The sequence below is a fragment of the Brienomyrus brachyistius genome, chromosome 12 (genome assembly GCF_023856365.1).
Source record: "Brienomyrus brachyistius isolate T26 chromosome 12, BBRACH_0.4, whole genome shotgun sequence".
NCBI classification, from domain to species: domain Eukaryota; kingdom Metazoa; phylum Chordata; class Actinopteri; order Osteoglossiformes; family Mormyridae; genus Brienomyrus; species Brienomyrus brachyistius.
This window is the reverse complement of record NC_064544.1, coordinates 26,309,827-26,331,200: the sequence shown is the minus strand read 5'-3', so window position 1 is coordinate 26,331,200 and position 21,374 is coordinate 26,309,827. Positions and strand designations below refer to the sequence as shown.

The 21,374-nt window shown below is 43.1% G+C and overlaps 2 protein-coding genes across 2 annotated transcripts in view; both read left to right on the top strand.

The window, feature by feature from the left end:
* Positions 1-18,390, top strand: part of LOC125705348 (uncharacterized) — a 99,443-nt gene extending 81,053 nt beyond the window's left edge. Inside the window, exons 14-24 of the mRNA XM_048971877.1 lie at positions 4,876-4,968; positions 6,611-6,700; positions 8,002-8,094; positions 8,266-8,361; positions 8,906-8,924; positions 10,855-10,909; positions 14,303-14,525; positions 14,645-14,745; positions 16,453-16,633; positions 16,788-16,908; positions 17,445-18,390. Coding sequence (XP_048827834.1) covers positions 4,876-4,968; positions 6,611-6,700; positions 8,002-8,094; positions 8,266-8,361; positions 8,906-8,924; positions 10,855-10,909; positions 14,303-14,525; positions 14,645-14,745; positions 16,453-16,633; positions 16,788-16,870 — 1,034 coding nt within the window. The 3' untranslated portion in view covers positions 16,871-16,908; positions 17,445-18,390. The remainder of the gene's footprint in view (positions 1-4,875; positions 4,969-6,610; positions 6,701-8,001; positions 8,095-8,265; positions 8,362-8,905; positions 8,925-10,854; positions 10,910-14,302; positions 14,526-14,644; positions 14,746-16,452; positions 16,634-16,787; positions 16,909-17,444) is intronic.
* LOC125705360 (uncharacterized) overlaps positions 1-21,374 on the top strand; it is a 311,911-nt gene that overhangs the window by 211,198 nt on the left and 79,339 nt on the right. The window contains exon 15 of the mRNA XM_048971904.1: positions 17,564-17,579. The gene's annotated coding sequence lies outside the window, so the exon portion shown is untranslated. The remainder of the gene's footprint in view (positions 1-17,563; positions 17,580-21,374) is intronic.

Genomic DNA, 21,374 nt, shown 5'->3' with positions numbered 1-21,374 from the left:
CTGCACCATGCGTTACCCCCATGATAGAAACTCCTGAGTCTGTGACACCTTACAGCCTCACATCAGCCTTTCTCCTCATTATTCTGGTGCCTCCTGGCCTCATCTCCCTATAATTGTCCTAGGACCTCTCCTACTGTTACCATTCCATTGCTAACTGTTAGCATTCCAGTCAGACTCTATTTAAAATGGTGGGGTAATACAGCTGTGAATGATAAACCACATAACATTATACACCATATCTTCATGCAGGGATGAATTATAGGTTGTGTGGGCCCCTGGGCAAAACGTTCGCTGGGATTTATGGCAGGGCTGCCATTCAGAACCAGGTTCTATCCAAGGCCAGTGAACAGAGACACATAACCTGGTGTAAGGAGCTCAGAACATGGAGCCCTGAACAATGGGAAAGAGAAACATGGTCTGATGCATCATCTGTCACCCTTTTCTTACATTCAGATTCAGATCCAGCTCTATTGTCATTTCAACCACACATTATTAAATATATGGCAAAATCAAAAGTGTTTCTCTATGGTCATGTGTGAAATTAGAAAACACTTAACAACATAAAAGCAGGAACTCAGTGATAGTAATGTGACTTGTGCCCGGTAAAGTAGTACAGATATGCAAACAGGCAGTAGTTTAGAGTGAACCAGTTCTCATTACACTTAATGTATAATAAAGCAGTTGCAGAGCCTAGTGGTTCCGGTTCTGATGCTACAGCACCTCCTGCTTTATTTACAGGGGTACACAGAAACTGCTGAGAGGGTGGTTTGGGTCGTTCTCAATGCTGTGTAGCCTTTGAAGGCATCTCCCCTGGATCAGCTCCTGGTCAGAGGGCAGAGACACTCCAATAATCCTCTCCGCCCCTGTAACCCTTTGATGCCTGTCTCTGTGTAATCTGGAATACCAGCTGGAGATGCAGTATGTTAGAACACTCTGGACCGTACCTCTGTAGAAGGTGGTGAGAATGTCAGGGGGCGCTTTGCCTGTTTCTGCTTCCTGAGGACCCACAGTCTCTGCTGGGCCCATTTGATGATCTTATTACAATTCAAGGACCAAGTGAGTCTGTCAGAGATGCAGATTCCCAGGGATTTAATGTTCTCCACGTCTCCACTGTGAAGCCACTAATGCTGAGTGGTGTTTGGCTAATGGGAGTCCTGAAATCCACAATCATCTCCCTGATTTTGTTGATGTTGAGGACCAGGTTGTTATCTTTGCAGCAGCTTGCTAGATTGTTGACCTCCTGTCTGTATGCTGTCTCATCATTGTTACTGATAAGTCCCATGGCAGTCATACTGTCAGCAAACCTGATGATCTGGTTCATGGTGAATTTAGCAGATCAGTCATGAGTTAACAGCGTGAAGAACAGTGGGCTGAGTAAATACCCCTGGGGGGTCCCTGTATTCACCATAATGGAGCCTGAAGTTCTGCTGGCAACCTGGACTGTCTGAGGTCTCTATCAGGAAATCCATGATCCAGCAACAGGTGAAGGTGCTGAGACCAGGCAGGGAATGTGTTTTATCCAGCCTGTGTGGAATTATGGTTCTGCAGAGCTAAAGTCTGTGTACAGCATTCTGACAAGGATTTGTATTGTCCAAGTGACACAGCAACTATATGGAGTATGGAAGATACAGCCTCTTCTATAGACTGGTTAGGATGATCGAACTGGTGTGGATCCAACAAAATGGGAAGGTCTGCTATCGTGTGACTTTCACTGAGTCGTTATAAGTATTTCATTTGCAATCACCATCAGTGTAACAGGATTGTAGTTGTTCAAGCAGGTTGTAGATGTTCTCTTTGCTACTGGATTGACTGTACTGGTTTTGAAGCACTTGGGAACTAGTGGCCTGGCTTAAGGTAGTATTGAAGTATTTGAAACTGGTCCTGGTCTGGAGACCATTTTTTTGCAGTCTTGGTCTCATCTTAGAATCGACTATATTTTGACTCATTCTTGTCTTGGTCTTGGACATAAAAGACTTGATGTTTTATTTCAAAACCAGTCAAGACCACTCATCGTAAAGCATCAATATTTATCACAAAGGCTTAATATTCATATGTTAGCGGGAGAACATTTCAAGCTGGATTTAAGGAAGCACTTCTTTACACAGTGTGTAGTCAGAGTATGGAATAGCCTTCCTGATAATGTAGTGCAAGCTGAATCCTTGGGTTCCTTTAATTCAGAGCTAGATAAGATTTTAACGACTCTGAGCTATTAGTTTAGTTCTCCCCAAGCGAGCTTGATGGGCCGAATGGCCTCCTCTCGTTTGTATAGTTCTTATGTTCTTATGTTTGTTAACACAGTACTGTGAGGTGCGCCTTATTTGACAAAATGTTATATTTTTATAGAAGCATGTTATATTGAACATCCATGGTTCAAATTATACTGTGACACAAATTTTAGGCCATACTGCCTAGTCCCAAAATGTTGCCAATGCTTCACATTTTATAGTGTATCATGTTATTTAGATTCAAACATTAGTCTGTTTCAGGTCTTATCTCAGTCTCTCCCTGCCTTGGCCTTGGTCAGGAAGTGTAGTGTCACTGTCATCAATCTGCAGTCGGGTTTATAATCAGTTATGGCCTGGATTCCCTGCCGCAACTGCCTGCTGTCTCTGGTGTTCATGAAGTAGCCACTGATTTTTCCAGCATAGGCCCATTTAGCCATTCTGATCCTCGCGATAGATCAGCCCACACTGAGTGGAGAGCAACCTGGTCCCTGGATCTGAAGGCTGCATTCCGGGTTTTCAGAAATATGTGAACCTCTGCAGTCATCCTTGGTGCCCAGTGTAGGGTTTGGACATAACAGAATGAAAAGGAAAGGGGAAGTGGAGTGAAGGAAAGAGAGGGTGTGACGAACAAGGGAACACAAGTAGACAAAGGGGTATTGTCCTGTTTTTTTAATATTTTATTGGCACAAGATGGAGAAAGAATAAATAACCCCGGTGCAAAAGATCTCATGAGTGACCACAGCTATAATAACAAACAAAACCCAGCTTCTGAACACAACCCACAGCTAAACTTACCTGTCAAGATAAGAGAAACCATAAGTGTCAAGATAAGAGAAACCAAACAACAAACTCTACAGCTAATGCTGTTTAGGTAAATAGCTACTTCAATATTAGTTTAAATACTAGAACTTGTGGCCATAAGTGAAAATTAATGGGAGAATATTTTAAAACGAATCTGAGGAAGCATTTCTTTACACAGCATGTAGTTAGAGTAGGAATAGTCTTCCTGCTAGTGTAGCACAAGCTAAAACCCTGGGTTCCTTTAAATCAGAGCTAGATAAGATTTTAATAACTCTGAGCTATTAGTTAAGTTCTCCCCAAACAAGCCCTTTGGGCCGAATGGCCTCCGCTCGTTTGTAAATTTCTCATGGTCTTATGTCCTTACGTTCTAACTCCCTAACTGACTAAACAGCAAATAATACATGCTAGCAAAACAAAAATTGATAGTCACTCCTTACGCACCTGAAACAAACACAGAACATACACACAGATCAAAGAGTTGAAATCTGAGGGGCATGAGAAGACGTAAACCAAAGACCCGAGCAAGAATTTGATACCGAGTAGCAAAACAGTCACACGGAGTGAAGGTGCAGAGAAGGGCGAAGCGAAAATCAGAAAAGCAAATAAACCAACCAAGTCATACACAGTGATACGAATCCAACAAAGCAATCCAACATCAATGATCAAATGAGCAGAGCTGTCCAGCTTTCTGACTGGCGGGTTTTTCAACTCTGGGGATTGAAGTGACGAGTGGGGCGTGTGACGAGTCAGGGGCGTGTGACGAGTCAGGGGCGTGTGACGAGTCAGGGGCGGGGAGGTGGAGTGAACGGCGAATGAAGGGTGAAGGGTATGTTTTTCAAAACAGTCCTGCAGCTGTGAGGATGCACCTTCAGGCCACGTTATAACATTTCTTGATGTGGGGGGTGGGTCTCTTTTCCTGAGGGAGGTGTAAGCTGCTAACATAAACAGGGGTATGTGGTGGAGTTCTTATTTTCATGAAAATTACGATGCACAATAACTTAAGGGGCCAATGCATCTGCCAATGCATCAATGAACCACTGTTTTTTGAGGTGTTGTATTGCAGAGTGTGCTCAGCAGAGCAGTATTGCAGTGTGCTCACTAGTGCAGTACTGCAGAGTGCGTTCAGCAGTGCAGTATTGCACAGTGTGCTCAATAGGTAAGTATTGCAGAGCCTCTGGATGGGGTTACATCTAAAGAAAATCAAAGCACACCATCAGCCCACAGTGTCTATTGGTGTGGGCAGCCATCTTGTGGAGTCATTAGGTCTGATGATGCTCTGCATGGTGCTATAACAGCCAAGGAACATGAGGGCTTTTTACAAGAGCAGCTGCTCCCTGTGGCTCAGACACTGTTCCCTCATGATGTTCCCTCATTCCAAGATGATAATGCCCCCATACACACTGCTAAACACATTCAGGAGAGGTTTCATGAGCACCAGGATGATGTCAGATGCCTTCCTTGGCCTCCCAGCCACCAGATCTAAACACCATTAAAGCTTTATGGGAAGTTCTGGAGCACAGTGTTTGAAGTCGATTTCCATGTTATTCATGCAAAGATCTGGAGGATTTTCTCTCTGAAGATCAGCCCAATGTCCCACTGCACACATCAGGATTCCATGACCACACTGTATGAAGATCTGAACCTATTATTGCAGCTAAAGGAGGCCAAACTCCTTATTAGCTCCTTCAGATTAATATACTGATGTATCCATTACTTTGCCCACCCCCTGTAAGTTCCCACCCCTCAAAGATATAACTGCCAGAAGTACACAGAGGGATAATGTTTAATGGGGCCTGTTGTATGTTATATTTATTTAATCTGTTATTTTATGTGTTTTATTGTTTTTCAGTTTTTGCTCAGAAAATCCTTCTGGGGATTTTCTTCCTGCTTCACCTGATATTAAATTTCCTGTATCTAAGTGTGATTATAGAAAATGACAAAGGTAAGAAAAACCTTTAACTGTAAGGAAACCATTTCACTGTAATAGAGCTCTAATCATTTATCAATCATTTGGTAAATGGTGTTTGTAAAGTGTTTATAAATCAGAAATATTTTTCGAGCTGCTGTTAGCAATAATGCAATATAACCATTTCTAGTTTGAAGTTGTCATTGGATTACACCATACTAATAAAGGCATAAACTTTGATGTAATCAATATGAAATAGACAGTAATATATTCTGTGTAAGATGTTTTGATATTAACTTGTTCTGTGTGTCTTCAGATAAAGTCAAAGTCAAAAGTTTGCAAACCCGTTGGAATTTTCTGTATTTATGTCAAATTCCCATATAAAACATGGTCGTATCTTCATGTCACAATAATGAACAGTCTCATAACTAAAGATACACAGCTTTTTTTGATCATATTGAAAAAATCATTAAAACTGTGAAACTGAAGGAAAAAGTGAACCCTAAGCTAACTTTTTAAAAAGCTCATTGCAGTCAGAATTTAGCAAACCTGGAGTCCATTTAATGAAACAAGTTCAGAGGTGTGACCTAGAATTACTGTGATTGATAAAAAACACTGAAAAGTCTGAGTTCGAGGTTTTGACAAGAAGCAAATCCAGATGGGAATCATGCATCACACAAAGAGCTCTATGTTCTCTGAAGAGCTACGAACTATTACTTTACATAAGGCTGGAAAGGGTTACAAAGTCATCTCAGGTATTTTAGATATTCATCAGTCTATTGATAGGCAGGTTGACTATAAATGGAAACAATTTGGTATTATGGTTACTCTGCCTAGAAGTGGGTGCCCCACCAAGACGACCCCAAGAGCACAACGCAAAGTCATCAACAAGGTAATGAAGAACCCTAGTGACAGCAAATGACTTGAGGAAGTCACTAGAACTGGCTAAAATCTCTGTTTATGATTCAACATTAAGCAGAACATAGATCAAGAAAGGAGCCCATGGCAGGACACCAAGGAGGAAGCCACTGCTGTCAAAGAGAACATTGCTGCATATCTGAAGTTTGCAATAGAGCACTTGGACACTCCACAATGGTCCTGGGAAAATATTTTGCGAGTGATGAAACCAAAATTGAACTATTTGGGAGGAACAAGCAGAACTTCATTTGGTATAAAAAGGGCACCTGCATATCAACATCAAAACTCTACAGTGATGTATGATGCAGGGAACATCATGATTTGGGCCTGCTTTGCTGTGTCAGGGCCTGGACAGCTGGCCATCACTGAGGGGAAAATGAATTCCTAAGTTTATCAACCAATTCTCCAGGATAATATGAGGGTGTCTGTTCATCAACTAGTCAAGCAGGTCTGATCCAAAAGTTCAGTTACTTTTTCCACTTGCACTGTGAACATTGAATGCATTTGTACAAGTGAATGAAAGAGTAATATTTTTGTCTTATTGCTCATTATGCATTTCAGTATCTGTGACTTGGATGAAGATGAGATCACTTTTTGTGAGCAATTCATGCAGAAAACCAGATAATTCCAAAGGGTTCACACACTTTTTACTTTGACTGTATGTATTTACTGATTTCAGAGGGACAAGAAGCTGTTCGTTTCATTAATAAACTTTGTTGTGTTAGAAACTGAAATTAACTGCAACTAATGCTGACCACAGGACGACCTGTAAAGATCTGCGATTTTGTGTTTACCTACATTCTGACTGTCACATTCCTGTTTCGATCCTGGGAGCGGGAACATTTACTTGGTACGTATTTGTTTTACGTTTAAATTATTTTTAAACAACAATTTCATTGATAAGTTGTTTAAATATTTTGTTTAATGAATACTGTTTGATATTTTAAATACAATATTATGATTTACCATTACATATGTTTCATGAAAATACCCAATGACTATTTGACTGTGTATATAGTGCTGTGACAAAGCAATTGGTCACTCAATCAACCTAAGAACCAAATCTAAATATGGGTTATACGATAATGGGTTAAATTAAGCTAGACACACCCAAGCTTGATTGCTGCCAGCCCTGAGGAACCTACACATCACTTAAATAGAAGCATTACAGCAATATGGAGCTGGATAAGGGGTTTGAAGAAGCAGCAGACCATGCCTCAATCAGAAGAGCTTCCTGAAGACCTGAGAAAGAAAATCAATAAAATATATCAGGAAAGGGGTACAGTGGACTATAATGGTGTCCATGAGAGAGATGCAAGGAGAAACCACAGCTAAGTAAGAGTAACATGAAGGCTCATCTAACATTTGTCAAAAAACACCTTGATTACCTCCAATACTTTTGGTAGAATGTTCTGTGACTTGGTGAGGCAAAAGTGGAGCTATTTAGAAGACATGGGTCCTGCTACATCTGGCGTGTAGCTAACACAGCTTCCACACAAAGAACATCATGGCCACAGTCAGACATGGTGGAGGCGGAGTGATGCTGTGGGGAGGCTTTGCTGCTGCTCGGCCTGGGCGACTTGCTGTAATTGAGGGACGCATGAATTCAGCTGTTTGACAGAAAGTACTGAAGGAGAATGTCCATCATGAGTCTGTGGTCTTAAGCACAAGAACACGTCCACCTAAGAATGACTGAAAAGAAACTAAATTAAAGGTTTGCAGAGGCCTAGTCACAGTACTGACTTTAACCTCATTGAGAAATTGGGGCAGGACCTTAAATGGGCAGTTTATATTTAAAAACCCTCCAATATGGCTGCATGCTGAAACAATTCTATTGAGAAGAATGGGCTAAATTTCTCAAATGATGCCAAAGGGGGAGAATTATTTTGTCACATGGGTGCTATGGGTCTTGGGGAATATTTGTTTGTTTTTTTAATTTTATTTTTAAGTTTTTCCCTTCCTTCAGTGAATCAAATGATCATTTAAAAACTGTGTTGTGCACGTAGAATGTTCATTGTATTATACTAAATGTATTTGTTATCAGACACATTTAAGTGTTATGGATGTTAAAAATAGAGGAAATCAGGGTAAATACTCCATCACAGCGCTGTATGTAGCTGTATAACTAATGCTTTTCTCTCTACCTTTCAGTCAAACCCCGTAAATATGTATATTTATCAGGGACTTTTGCTCTCCCTCTCCTGAATTCTGTTGCCCTGGCTGTAGTATTAATACTCAAAGCAGGTAAATACACTAAATTTGAGATATTTTACTTTTACTATATAAACTTAACGAAACAACTAAATGGTACAAACCCTTTAGGAAAAATATAGATTCCTGTGGTTTAATATCTGCCACTTACTGCTCAGTTACTGACCTCAGCTCTCAGTGATTTTTGTGATGATGTCATTTCAGACACAGGAAAACAGCCACTGGATCTACGGCTGATTGTCCTGAATTCTGGGTCTGTCTTCCTCTTTAGCCGCTTTGTTATAGAGGTGTCTGCATACTGTAAGTATAACAGGGATACGATGCATAACTTACCATAAAGGCTGAATATGTGTACTGGGACTTTTCCAGCATCTTGGTGGCTTTCCAGTTTGTTTACATCTCCACATGCTCAGCACTTAACCTGGATGAATATTACATTTGTATTCACATCATTATGAATTCACTATATGGTTTGGCTCAGGATGTAACATTTCATATCACTGCTGGTTTAATTGTTTTGAGCTTTTTTGCTCTTCCTTTATTTCCAGTGGTGAATAATGGCCTCCTGGCCAGTAAGGGGCACTGAGACTATAATGGGGAGCCTGACTAAGGAAGGGAGATGATATAAAGACATCCTTAGTGATACAGCCCATGTATCTATGTAATACAGAAAACTGCCACTGTCAGTAATTATAATTGTATAATAATTATAAATACACAAGTAATCATTAGTTCTCATTACACATTATCATTACTCATTACATGCAATCTGGCAGCTACAATAAGCTCCTATTGATGTCTTAGTATTTTGAGTTCCAACACTGTTAATCTTTTGTAATTATAGGGTTGGCCAAAAAAGAAAAGTAAGTAGAGATTTTCTCTGTTGTATATGAGCAAGTCATTTTTTCTGAAAAAAATGAAATTAATGTACAAAAAATTCATCCATCCATCCATCCGTCATGGTGAACCTGACACCTGTCACAGGAAGCACAAGGCAGGGGACACCCTGGGCAGGATGCCAGTCCACCACAGAGCAAAACACATTCACATATGATGGGATATTTATCTTGTTGGTCTATGTTCATGTTTTGGGACTGGGAGGAAACCGGAGTATCTGGGGAAACATGGGGAGAGAATGTAAACTACAGAGAGCCCAAGGTGGGAGGTGTGAGGTGTCAGTGTTACCCACTGAGTCACCATGTAAACTACACAGAGCCCAAGCCGGAGGGTGTGAGGTGCCAGTGTTACCCACTGAGTCACCATGCAAACTACACAGAGCCCAAGCCGGAGGGTGTGAGGTGCCAGTGTTACCCACTGAGTCACCATGTAAACTACACAGAGCCCAAGCCGGGGGGTGTGAGGTGCCAGTGTTACCCACTGTGTCACCATGTAAACTACACAGAGCCCAAGCCGGGAGGTGTGAGGTGCCAGTGTTACCCACTGAGTCACCATGTAAACTACACAGAGCCCAAGTCGGGAGGTGTGAGGTGCCAGTGTTACCCACTGAGTCACCATGTAAACTACACAGAGCCCAAGCCGGGAGGTGTGAGGTGCCAGTGTTACCCACTGAGTCACCATGCAAACTACACAGTGCCCAAGCCGGGGGGTGTGAGGTGCCAGTGTTACCCACTGAGTCACCATGCAAACTACACAGAGCCCAAGCCGGGAGGTGTGAGGTGCCAGTGTTACCCACTGAGTATAAAGTGAAATATCGATATGTTCACTCTAGTTGTCAATTTCCAGTTTGGATCAGCATTGTTACCTAAATATCCAATTTGTTAAATATTACTTTATATTATAAATTACTGTAAGCTGGCATCATGGTATTTTGATGTACTTATAGCTTTGGTTCACTGACCTGAAATTTGAAGTTTGGGGTTTTGTTGTTTTGTGTTTGTTGCAGCCATATTTATATCACTCTAAATCAGTGGGATTTGGAAATAAAATTGGAAAAAATAAATAACATACATTCCACTAGTTGTTTGTCCTGTTGGCATCAGACTTTGCTGCAGCATAATAGTGGCAGTTGTCAGGGATACATATGGTCACCCCACCCTGACTGGGGAACCTAACGAGACGCATAAACACACACTGAGGGAAAAGTGCAGGTGCTACACAGAACTTTTATTAGACAGACAGAGAACAGAAAGAATCCAACATTGGAATATCTGGCTGAATATCTGGTGAAGATCAATTACACACAGTGTGTAAAATGAACCCGATGTCGTTATATTAATGGAGTCACTACAGGATTTCATAAAAAAGATGGTATGTTAGACAGCCCAGCCTGCAGGAAGTGCTGATCAGCAGGAAGTGCTGATCAGCTGGAAGTGCTGATCAGCAGGAAGTGCAAAAGGCAGCTTTAGCCCTGATTGTCTTTTCACTCTCTATGTAGTTTAGTTGCTCTTTTCCTTTGTTTTTATACAGTTTTGGTTACAGACTCTCCATTTCACTACATTGATATTTGGCCAAAAAAAGACAAACAAAATAAATAAATTTAATTTGACTGGTAGCATTATTATAATTATTTCATGAAAAATTTCTATATATACCATAACAATATTGTCATCTTAAATTCTTTTGCACACGATAATCATGTAGTGAAAATCTGATATTGCGACAGCCCTATCCTGTCCTTAGTTAATTCTGTTACTTCATGTACTTGCCAGAATTGCCTAAATTCAATGTGATACTGGGCATCAGTAAGAAGCACATAAAAACAGGATCATTTTACTTAAAATGTGATATTCAGGCCTCTGAACACTGTTGTAATAACTGTATGTTTTTTCTTAGACTAAAAAGACAGCTGGGTTTGGTTGAGAGACTCCAAGATACTGAGCTGCAACTGGTAGGTGTCAAAGATTCATCAGCCCCCCTGGTTGGTGTCCTGGGGCTTGTTTCTCTACATCAGTTTGTCCATCTTCCCTCAGATTATTATACATAATTGTGTCTGTAGCAGATCTGTGTTCCTTGTGCTCTTCCTCCTTCCCTGTAAGTATGGAGGCTGTTGAGACAGCAGGGTAGTGAGAAGCCTGACTGCCTGGGAGACAAAGCTGTTTCAGTGTCTAGCAGTGATGTATCAGATGCACCGGAACCTTCTGCCAGGTGGCATTGGATGAACAGTCTGTGGGATGGGTGGGAGGGGTCTGCCTCAGTGCTGTTTGCACGGTGGATGACATGTTTCCTGTACCTGCTTCTGCGGGATGATTGTGTTGGATGCTGAACTGAAGCTAATGAACAGCATTCTGACATAGCTGTCCTTTTTGTCCAGGTGAGGGGGAGGGCAGTGAAGATGGCATCACATCTAGTCCAGATTGGGTGATAAGTAGGGGGTCTAGTCAGTGTGGGAGTTGTGGCTTCATGTGCCTCAATACCAGCCTCTAGAAGCTCTTCATGATGATGGGTGTGAGTGAGACAGGACATGGTCGGCTTCTTGGGCACTGGGATGATCCTTGTTGTTTTGAGGCATGGAGGTACCACTGCTGTGCTCAGGGATACATTGAAGATGTCTGTGGGGACGTCTGCCAATCGGTCAGCACAGTCTCTGAGCACCCAGCCAGGGATGTTGTCAGGTCCTGCTGCCTTCCATGGGTTGACTCTGCATAGAGTCTAACCGACATCAGCAATGAATAGGCGAAGTACCTGGTCGTTCAGAGGGGGGGGGGGGGGGGGGGTCTTCCTTATGGGTTCCCTGTTCTGTGCCTCATCTTGTGCATAGAAGTCATCAGCATATCTGGCAGGGAGGCCTCACTGCTGTGGGTCTGAGGTGTTGCTTGTAGTCAGTGATGTATTGAATTCCTTGCCACATGTGCCATGTGTCCTTTAAGTTCATGAAGTGGCTGCTGTTTTTTTCCCCTTCATCAGGTACTTTGCCTCCTTAATTGCCAGGGACAGTTGGGCCTCTGGCTGTAGTATAAGCCTGTCTGTCTCCAGACCTCTAAGCAGCGTCACTGTGCAGTTGTGCAGATAACCAGGGACACAGGTTTGCACATGTGATGACAGATTTGGACACAGTAACATCTTCAGTTCATTTGCTGATGTAGCCAGTCACTGAGGCTGCGTAATCCTACAAGTCTACTGATCTGCCATAGATGCCAGCTACCCTGATGTGCCAATCTGTGTGGTCAAAGCAGTAATGTTGTGCAGTTACAGCACCCCGAGGCCAGGCTCTCTCCTTCTGCAGGGCTGGTCAGATGAGGATCTGCATGGGTCTGTAGACTGGAGTCAGGAGGATAGAGATATGGTCTGAGTGTCTGAGCTGGGGGAGGGGTGTGGCCTTGAATGTGCACAATGGTTGTTTGTATATATACTATTTAACATGATTTCCTTCAATAAAACTGACTTTAATGATGCATTACTGAAGGCCGAAGCGACAATGAGGAATCCGTTGCCGAGAGTCTGAAGCTCGCTGATAATCCAATGGAGTTCACACAGGGCTCTACCAGCATCACCATTAGCACTAGCTCTGGTGGGATGTAAACCGCAGTGAGGACTGTTTTGAACTCTGTGGGGATGTAGAAAGGTCTGAATCTGGCTGCCAAAACCTCCACGAGGGCCGAGCAGCAGACAGAGATGATCGTTACCTTCATGCACCAGTTGTTGTTGATGTAAACACGCAGCTATGCCTCTTACCTGACAGAGAGACGTTTGTGTTGCCGCGGAAGGTGATTAGCCCCTCCTGCCGGATCGCGGAGTTGGCGATGCCCCTGTACAGCCACATCTCAGTGAGGATAAGAGCACAGCAGCAGGCCAAGAGCAGTCTTAAGGCCGATTCATACATCACTTTTTCCACGTTCACTTTCGGTCCACGTGAGTGAGTGATGTAGATTTCATCATCAGGGGTTTGCGCTGGATGGTGTGTGTGTGTGTGTGTGTGTGTGTGTGTGTGTGTGTGTGTGTGTGTGTGTAGAACCCAAATTTTTATATCTGGTGGAAGCCATGTGTCGGTGCATGTTGACTGCACATGTGCAAGGATGTTGACTAGGTGTTTCCAATAACTGGCAGCACTGACTTTCCCAGAGCATTAGGTCAACCAAGAAAGAGTACAGGAAGGGTAGTTGTTGTTGTAGTGTAGTTACAATGCGCTGTATGAGGAGGTGTGGAGGTGATTGACAGGGAGCAGGGTGATCGGCAACAGCATTCTGTGGATGACAACATTAAAGTATTTTTACCTCCTGACTCTCATGTAAAAGATACCAATTCCTCCTCCATAAACTAATTACATTGGTGAAGAAGTGAATTTCTCTTGTCTGATTTGTTTGTTGTTGTTTTTTTTTTTGTTGGAAAAAAGGCTTTGCTCCTGCAGAAATGTTCAGCTCCTAATTAAATTATGGAAGATTTTTAATGTTCAAGAGTCTCTATCCAGGAGGTTCAGTTAAGTCGGAAGTTAGTTAAGAACAATTTCTGAGTCAAACTGTAAGTCTATTTATGTTAACTTGAGTGCAGCTTTAGGAGTCGCCTGCTGGAGTTTCCATCTCTGCCTGACGGGTGGATTCATGCTCTGAATGGTGAAGCATGCGTCACTCATCTTTGTGTTGAGAATGTGCAAGAGCCTGTATAATTGGAAAGACTCGGGGTGGGGGGGGGGGGGTAAAACACGTTATTCCGTAACTATCCAATCAATAGAAGGTGATGAGACACTGACGTCCATGAGCTTAGTGAGACAGAAAATGTTTTGCTTCACTGAAGCTCCTTTTCTCAGCGTAGGGCTGTTTTGCACAGTCAGACAGTTTTTTGAACAGCTACGCTTTGGCGTCATGTATAAATGGTCTTTATGGCGATACACTGGCATTCAAGTCATATTTTTTATGATATGAATGTTACTTTTTTCTTTTCTTATTGCTTAAAAGAATCATCCACTGTCTCACAGGGGCCACAGTAGGGGCATGGATACCCAGGCAGATTCAGGGGGCCCGGCACTTTTCAGGGGCCACAGTAGGGGCATGGGTACCCTGGCAGATTCAGGGGGCCCAGTATTTTACAGGGGCCACAGTAGGGGCATGGATACCCTGGCAGATTCTGGGGGCCCAGTACTTTATAGGGCCCCTTAAATATGTTCTGTAAACACCTGCATATGTGTCTGTGTCTCATGGAGAGCAAGATGGGGTCGCAAAGAGAAGCACTTTAATGTACCTGTACTGATACTTCTGCAAATGGTAAATAAAGGACCATTTCATTTCACACAGAGTTTTGCTGATGAGATCATTATTCTCCCATCCCCCCCATTTTGCCATGGCTCCAGCTCCAGCCACAGGTTCCCACAGCCACCATTCCGGGCCCCCTGGCCGACCTGGGGAAATGCAAGCTGATCCGGGAGCAGCTGTTGCTCCTGCTGCATGCCCGCATATGCCGGCAACGCAAGCAGACCAACAGGAAATCGTGGTCGTGCTCCAGGCCCCAGTGCTGCACCATGAGGAGGGTCCTGAAGCACAGGGACAGCTGCCAGGCCGGTACATCCTGCCAGGGTGAGTGCAGGACCACACTTCTGTTACACTATTCTGGGTGGATTCAGGTTGATGGAGGATCCAGTGCCAGGTCTGTTACTGTCATCTAACAGCTTGAACCCCACTTTGTTCCCCTGCAGTGAAGCACTGCACTTCCTCCTGCCAGATCATCTCACACTGGGAGAACTGCACACAGGATGACTGTCCCATCTGCATGCCATCTGAGAACATGAGCATCAATGTAAGTCCTCCCCTCCACAGCCCCCATAACTCACCCCTGTGGTCAGCTGGAGTCCAGGCTGACCTCCTATCAGTGATAATTTGACACTTACATCAAGGCTTTGCACACCTAAATGTAAGGTTTGTGTTTACCATCATTCACCAAAGGACAAAACATACCAAGTGTTCCTTACTGCGGCAGTATGGTTATTGTAGTGTGAGATCGCATAGGACAGCGCGTAAAAGTGTAATGTTAGAGGTGTGCTATTTGATGGATTTCCCTTGTTCCTCCTATTGTGGGATTCTAGTGGGGCGCCCTGAGGTCAGCCCCCCCATATCGCCCAGTCCCACAAGGTTATTTGACAACACAGAGACATGATATCATTGGTGAGGTCCGGTGCAAATGAGTGATAGAAAACTACTCATACGAATGTCACCATTCCAATATTTTTAGTTGTTTTTTTTGTGCAGACACTGCAGTGCTGCCCATACCTAAATCCACCAGTGGACGGAAGCGTAGGCTGGGTTAGGCCTGGAATACACTGGCATTAAATTGATATTTTGTGTGATATGAATGTTACTTTTTTCTTTTCTTTGTCTTAAAGAACTTTTGACTGTCTGTCAGGGGTGTCAGATGGGTATGGATACCCTGGCAGATTCAGGGCACCCAGCACTTTATAGGGGGCCCAGAATCTGAAAAATAATAATGTATATTCTCATCAACATATGTCGCCTTCACTTCTGATGCCAGCCAGTGTGTCCTGGCTTGGACCTGCCTTCACACCCTCATCTGTAGGGTTACACACAGACTGTGGTGCTGATAGGTCCACTTTGGGACACTGTCCACTCAGCTCAGCCTTACAGTTGCTGCCAGCTGGCAGATTGTCGGATTCTTAGTTTTACTATTTTTATGACACTGGAAAGTGTCTCGGTGTCTCCCTAAAGAAAAGCATTGCCATCCCATCAGATGGGCCTCGGAGGGAAGAGTGCCCCCTTCTGGTCGCCCTATGGACATGGCATACGGCAACAGCTTGGGGGTACAGGGGTCACTGGTGTGGGCAGGGTTGGCACCCAGCTCCAGACCAAGTCCCCCCTCCCTAACATACTGTCCCTCCTCCCAGCTCTTGGGTGCCCCCAAGGTGGCAAACCTGGTGAGAGCTGCCCCCCCCCCCCAAACCAGCAGGGGCCCCAGACCACGTTCAGATGGGGACTCGAGGGAAAGGGCTTTGAGTGGCGCTTCAGATATCGAGCTTTTCCAGCCGCACAGAAACCGCTCTGATTGTGATGAATGAACACAGGGGGCGGCGAGTGGCTCAGTGGGCTGAGCCTCTGGGTCTGTGATTGGAAGGTAGCCAGCTTACTCTCTGGCCTCCGCAGGATAGTCACATGTCTGTGGGCCCCTGAGCGAGGCCCTTAACCCCCAGCTCCTGGGGTGCTGTATGCTGGCTGACCCTGCGCTATGACCCCCAAGGTTGCTCTCACCTACATATATGTCTGTGTGTTTCATGGAGAGCAGGATGGTGTAGGCAGAGAGAGGCATCCCAATGTACCTTTACTCTTAACTTGTACAAATGGCAAATAAAGGATTATTTCATTTCACACAGAGGTTTGCAAGCCCAGAACCAAAATGCATGACATTGATGGCATGAATGCTGTTGTGGTGACTGAAAAGAACACAGTGACCCCCACTGATGAGATTGTTGTTGTGGCCCCCACCTTTGTCCCCTAGGCTGACTCGAGGAAACTCGAGCTGATGCAGGGGAGGCTGTTGCTTCTGCTCCATGCCCAAGAGTGCCAGCGGCGTGAACAGGCCAACGGGGAGGAGTGGTTATGCTCCAGGTCCCAGTGCTGCAACATGAGGAAGTTACTGAAGCACATGACCCACTGCCAGGTTGGCATGACATGCCAGGGTGAGTGCAGGACCACACTTCTGTTTCCACTCTTCTGGATGGATTCAGGTTGGGGGAGGATTCATTTACCTTTGGCTTTCACACTCGCCTTCACTCCAGTGCCAGGTGTGTTTCTGTCATCTAACGGTTTGAAGCCCTCTTTGTGCCCCTGCAGAGGATCTCTGCACTTTATCCTGCCAGATCATCTCTCACTGGGAGACCTGCACACAGGACAACTGTCTGACTCTCCACTTTTAATCATGATAAACAACATGAATGATAAAAGGAGCAACAGCGTAAGTCCCCAGCCAAATATTTGATACTGCAGCAGTATGGTTATTGTGATATGAGAGTGCAGGGAACAGCGCCCTCTGCAGGATCTGTAATATCTGTGGCATTCCATTTTCAGTTGTGGTGGGTTTCTAAATATGGGCTTCCAAAAATCAAGCTAAATAAAAAATGTAAGTATTAAATGAGCAAATTGATTTGATTCGTTCTTCTGTTCCAACTTGTGATCTAAAAGCAATGAGGCTGCCACACACAATATCTGCTCTATGGAAATGCCCTCCCATAGCCACTAGGGGAGCTCTCACCTTCTTTCAGTCCTGCTAAATTATGTTATTTTTACTTATTTGTCTACTGTTTGCACTCTGTGTAACGTCTTTGTACTTTGCCTGTTTTTATAAAATATAAGTTTCCCTGCGCTGTGGGATGTTAACCGTTTTTGAAATAATTGGTTTCGTTATTTTAAAGCTTCTCTGTTACATGGTGACTACATTGTTGGTTTGACAAAAATAGAATATAAAATGTATCATCTGACACACTTTTGCAGGGATCACATGAGAATCAGGAGGTGGAGGCATCATCACCTGCTGATCACAATGAACCAAACCCAGAGGAGGTATTACTGGGGGAGAAGAACACAGAAGGCTGAAGGATCTATAGAGTTTTATTTGATATGTTTTGCCTACGGTCCCAAGTCTGACAGATCCTGTTGGATCACCAAGTTATCTGTGTTATCAGTCACCAGATTATGGGTGATCAGGCGCAGTTCATTTTATCTGAAGAGTTGAGGGACTTTGTCGGCCAGTAGGGTTGGGCGATGTCTACCTAACTGGCACAGGACGATGTCTACAGTGAAACATTCTGATTGGACGATGAATTCGAGTGGGTTGGGTCATCTTGTTAAGGTGCTATACATTTTTATGTAGGCATAGATTCTTTTGCATTTTAATGACTATTCATACACTCATTAAATACTTAATGTATCACTATTTCTATTTTTTGCACATTTGAGCCCATTCACAGCCCATCCTTCCCAGTCTTTCCTTACTTTTCCTCAGAATACTCTGCCTTGAGTGTCAAATTGTGTAGTTCAGTACTTAAAATTGTTGAGTGTGGATGTGAATGCACTTATGCACTTAGAAAAGTAAAAGAAATACGTGATTTGACACATACAGTGATGGCATCCGACTTGGCAGAAGAGAATGAAATTTTGAAGAAAAAAATTCAGGAGCTGCAACAGCAGATTGAAACTCTGCAGCTGCAGCCAAGTTTTGGCCTAGAACATCTTGCCGGGTCTGAGGAGGACATTCGTTTTTACACAAGGAAGGTCCATGTCCTGAAAAATCGTTTTGTAATCAACACGTACCTCATTACGTCTAATTAATGTATGTTGTTAATATCAAGTTAACATAGCTTACACGTTGGGGTTAATTTATCAGGGTCTGGTAGATTAATGCATACTATACTAAATAAAACTTTTGCCTGAAACCTTAGACTATTGGTACTTAATGGAAATTTGAATTAATGGAAAGGTGATCACAAAGGCTGCAATTTAAGTTACGTTTTTAACAATTTCATTTAGGTGGTAAATATACTTTTATATATGCAGTTAAACTGTAATTGCACGTTTGCAGTGCTTTTGCTAATTTCAGTTCATTTTATTTCTTATTTCTAACAGAAACTTGCGCCCATAGATGTGTTGCTTCTGTTTCTAATGCACCTCTCTGTGCGTCTGCCTCTCTGGGATCTTGCCAACAGCTTTCGTATCTACTGCACCTTCCTGGTTCTATCCATCTGTGGCTACCAAAAGAAGCCATACAAGCTCAATTAGCACCAGCGTTTTCCCCATATGCAAACACGCAAGCTGGACTGTACAGAAATCTTTTGTAAAACACCATCATCTCTTGTTCTGCAAATGATTTCATATCATAATTCAAATTGGACAACAGCATACATTTATAATGTGAGACAAGCACATTTTAATTGGTCGATTTAATTAGTTTTAAGTGAGCAAGACATACATACTTGACACCATTGGCCACCGTCCTCTGTTTGGCTTTGCAGACACCATCACCATGTCACTCACACAGCCGAGCTTCACACCCTAGCAATAATAAAGGAAAAATGAAAAAGCATTTCAGAGGGAAATTATGCTGCTTAAAACTTACCACAGTTCTTGGTTTGTGCCAATGTTGTTCTGTCTCTGTGCAGCTAAAAACAGGTGGAGCAGCAGTGATGTTTAGCTGTGAGTTATGAGAAGTTTGATACAGCGATGCAGCACTATGATTGCACAAGACTGAAAGTCAGACACCAGTATTCAGCCTCAGAGAGCTGAACGGGGCTGGAGTCTTCAAGGACAATCTTTTAAAAAAAGTGTGTTACAATAAAATTCATCATAGAAGATAGTATCCATTATAACAAAGAAAAGCAAACAACATGAAGTCCCTCATAAAAAGAAGACTAAGGCAGGTGGACTGATACCTCAAAGTCAAAGCCGCACTTTGCAGTTTCTACATCGCATAACTTACCTTTGTAATTGTCGATGAATGACGAGACATATTTCTTAAAGCCTTTTTCCCTCTCGCTCTTGGGAGCTGAGGGTGATGCTGGAATTATTCAATGTACGTCGTTAATCGTTATGCTTAGCAGCTGTTGAAGAGACCTGGTGTAGAAAAGCCATACTGGTCTAGTCCTCTGGTCCAGAGTTACCAGCGTCGTTGATGAAGCAGAAAATCGACCGGAAAGAAAAGTGCCTCCGCCCACCAATGAAAACTGACAGTTGTAGAACGTCCATTAAAGCAAGTAGCGAATATGTGTTTTCTGTGAGGTGGGACTCTGGTACCGCGATGCAGCCAGGCCCCTACGACCGACCTGCCTCACCTCAGTACTCACAGCTGCACTTCATCCTTGTCACTGCTCAGCCCAAGTCTGTCCAATAGATCAATCGATGTTGAAAGCTGCCAGAATCTTCACTTATTTGCACTAATATGTACAATATTATAGGGGCCATTCCATCTAATCAGTGCCATTTCTGTCCTCAGGACAATATATGTTTAAATATGCATAAATAGCAGCTTTATAATCCATTTTACACATACATGTAAAACTTTAATGAAAGCTACCTAGAATACTGAGAAAACAGAGTATGTCACCTGTCCCTGCTGACTAATGCTACACTACACCATGAAATATAATGATTAAAAACCTTATTTTTTTGCATTGTTGTGTGACAGTATTTTCTATTAATCCTTTAAATATATTTTCCTTACAGTAAAGCAATAATATGCTAGTGAAAATGCACATTTTACTTGGGTCCCCAAAGTTTAGCACATTCTTTCAGTGGCAAGTTGAAGATTTTCATCAGTGACAAGTTGCATCTTCTCAGTGACCTGAAGACCACAGGAAATCCAAAAGTAAGTTCTCTGACTTCCTTTCCTGTATTTTTCATACAGATGTTATTCATTAATACTGAACAAGCATCATTATTCATATCAATAATTCACTTTTTGTGTTTTTCGTTATTTGTTCCTACAGTTCTTCACAAAAGTTTACAAAATGAACGCATGTAGTAACAAATATTTTACCTGCTTGAAGTAAATTATACATCATGATTCATTAACGATGAAAAATTATTTCACTTTTTGTTATCCATTATTTGTTCTCTCAGTAGTTCACAAAGATCTATTTATAGATTAATAATAATTAATAAATACAGTAATTAGTACAGTAGCAGATCACATTATTAACATAATAATGACCACACCCCCCCATCTTCTGTAACCCCTCATCCTACTCAGGGTTGTGGGGGGGTCCTCAGCATGTTTTGGACTGTGTGGAGTGACCAGAGGAAACCCCACACTGACACGGGGAGAACAGCAAACTGCACACACAGGGGGCCAATGCAGAGACTCGAAGCCTGGTTCCGGGAGTGAGGGACCAGTGCTACCCCCTGCACCAGCCCACCCCCCACATAACACTGAGCCTGCAGCAAATGGTTAATTAACAATAATAACCACATGAAATGAGTACAGATGAACCCCAAAGGGAAAAGATTATTTATTCCCTGCCAATTTAACACTTCATGTGTTCATAATAGATGGATCAACTACAGTAGATATAAAAGCAGACATAAGTCGGTTCCCTGCTCTCCCACTTACTCCAATTTCTCTCCACAGTCCAAATACATCCATGTTTGGTGAATCATTGCCCATAATTAAATATAAACCCAATATTTGTCATTTGCACAAGTATATTGGATTTCTTCTCTTCACCTACCTTGTGTTGCTCTTAAAAGCTTTTGTTTTGGGGTGGGGGGGGGGGGGCGAGGTCACAGTGCAGAGTCAGCCAACACACAGCACCCCTGCAGCTGGGGGTTCAGGCCCTTGCTCAGGCAAACACAGACCCCTGACTGTTCTGCTGAAGCCGGGGCTCAAATGATTACAGACGTAACGACTTAGACTGTTAATGAATTGTGATA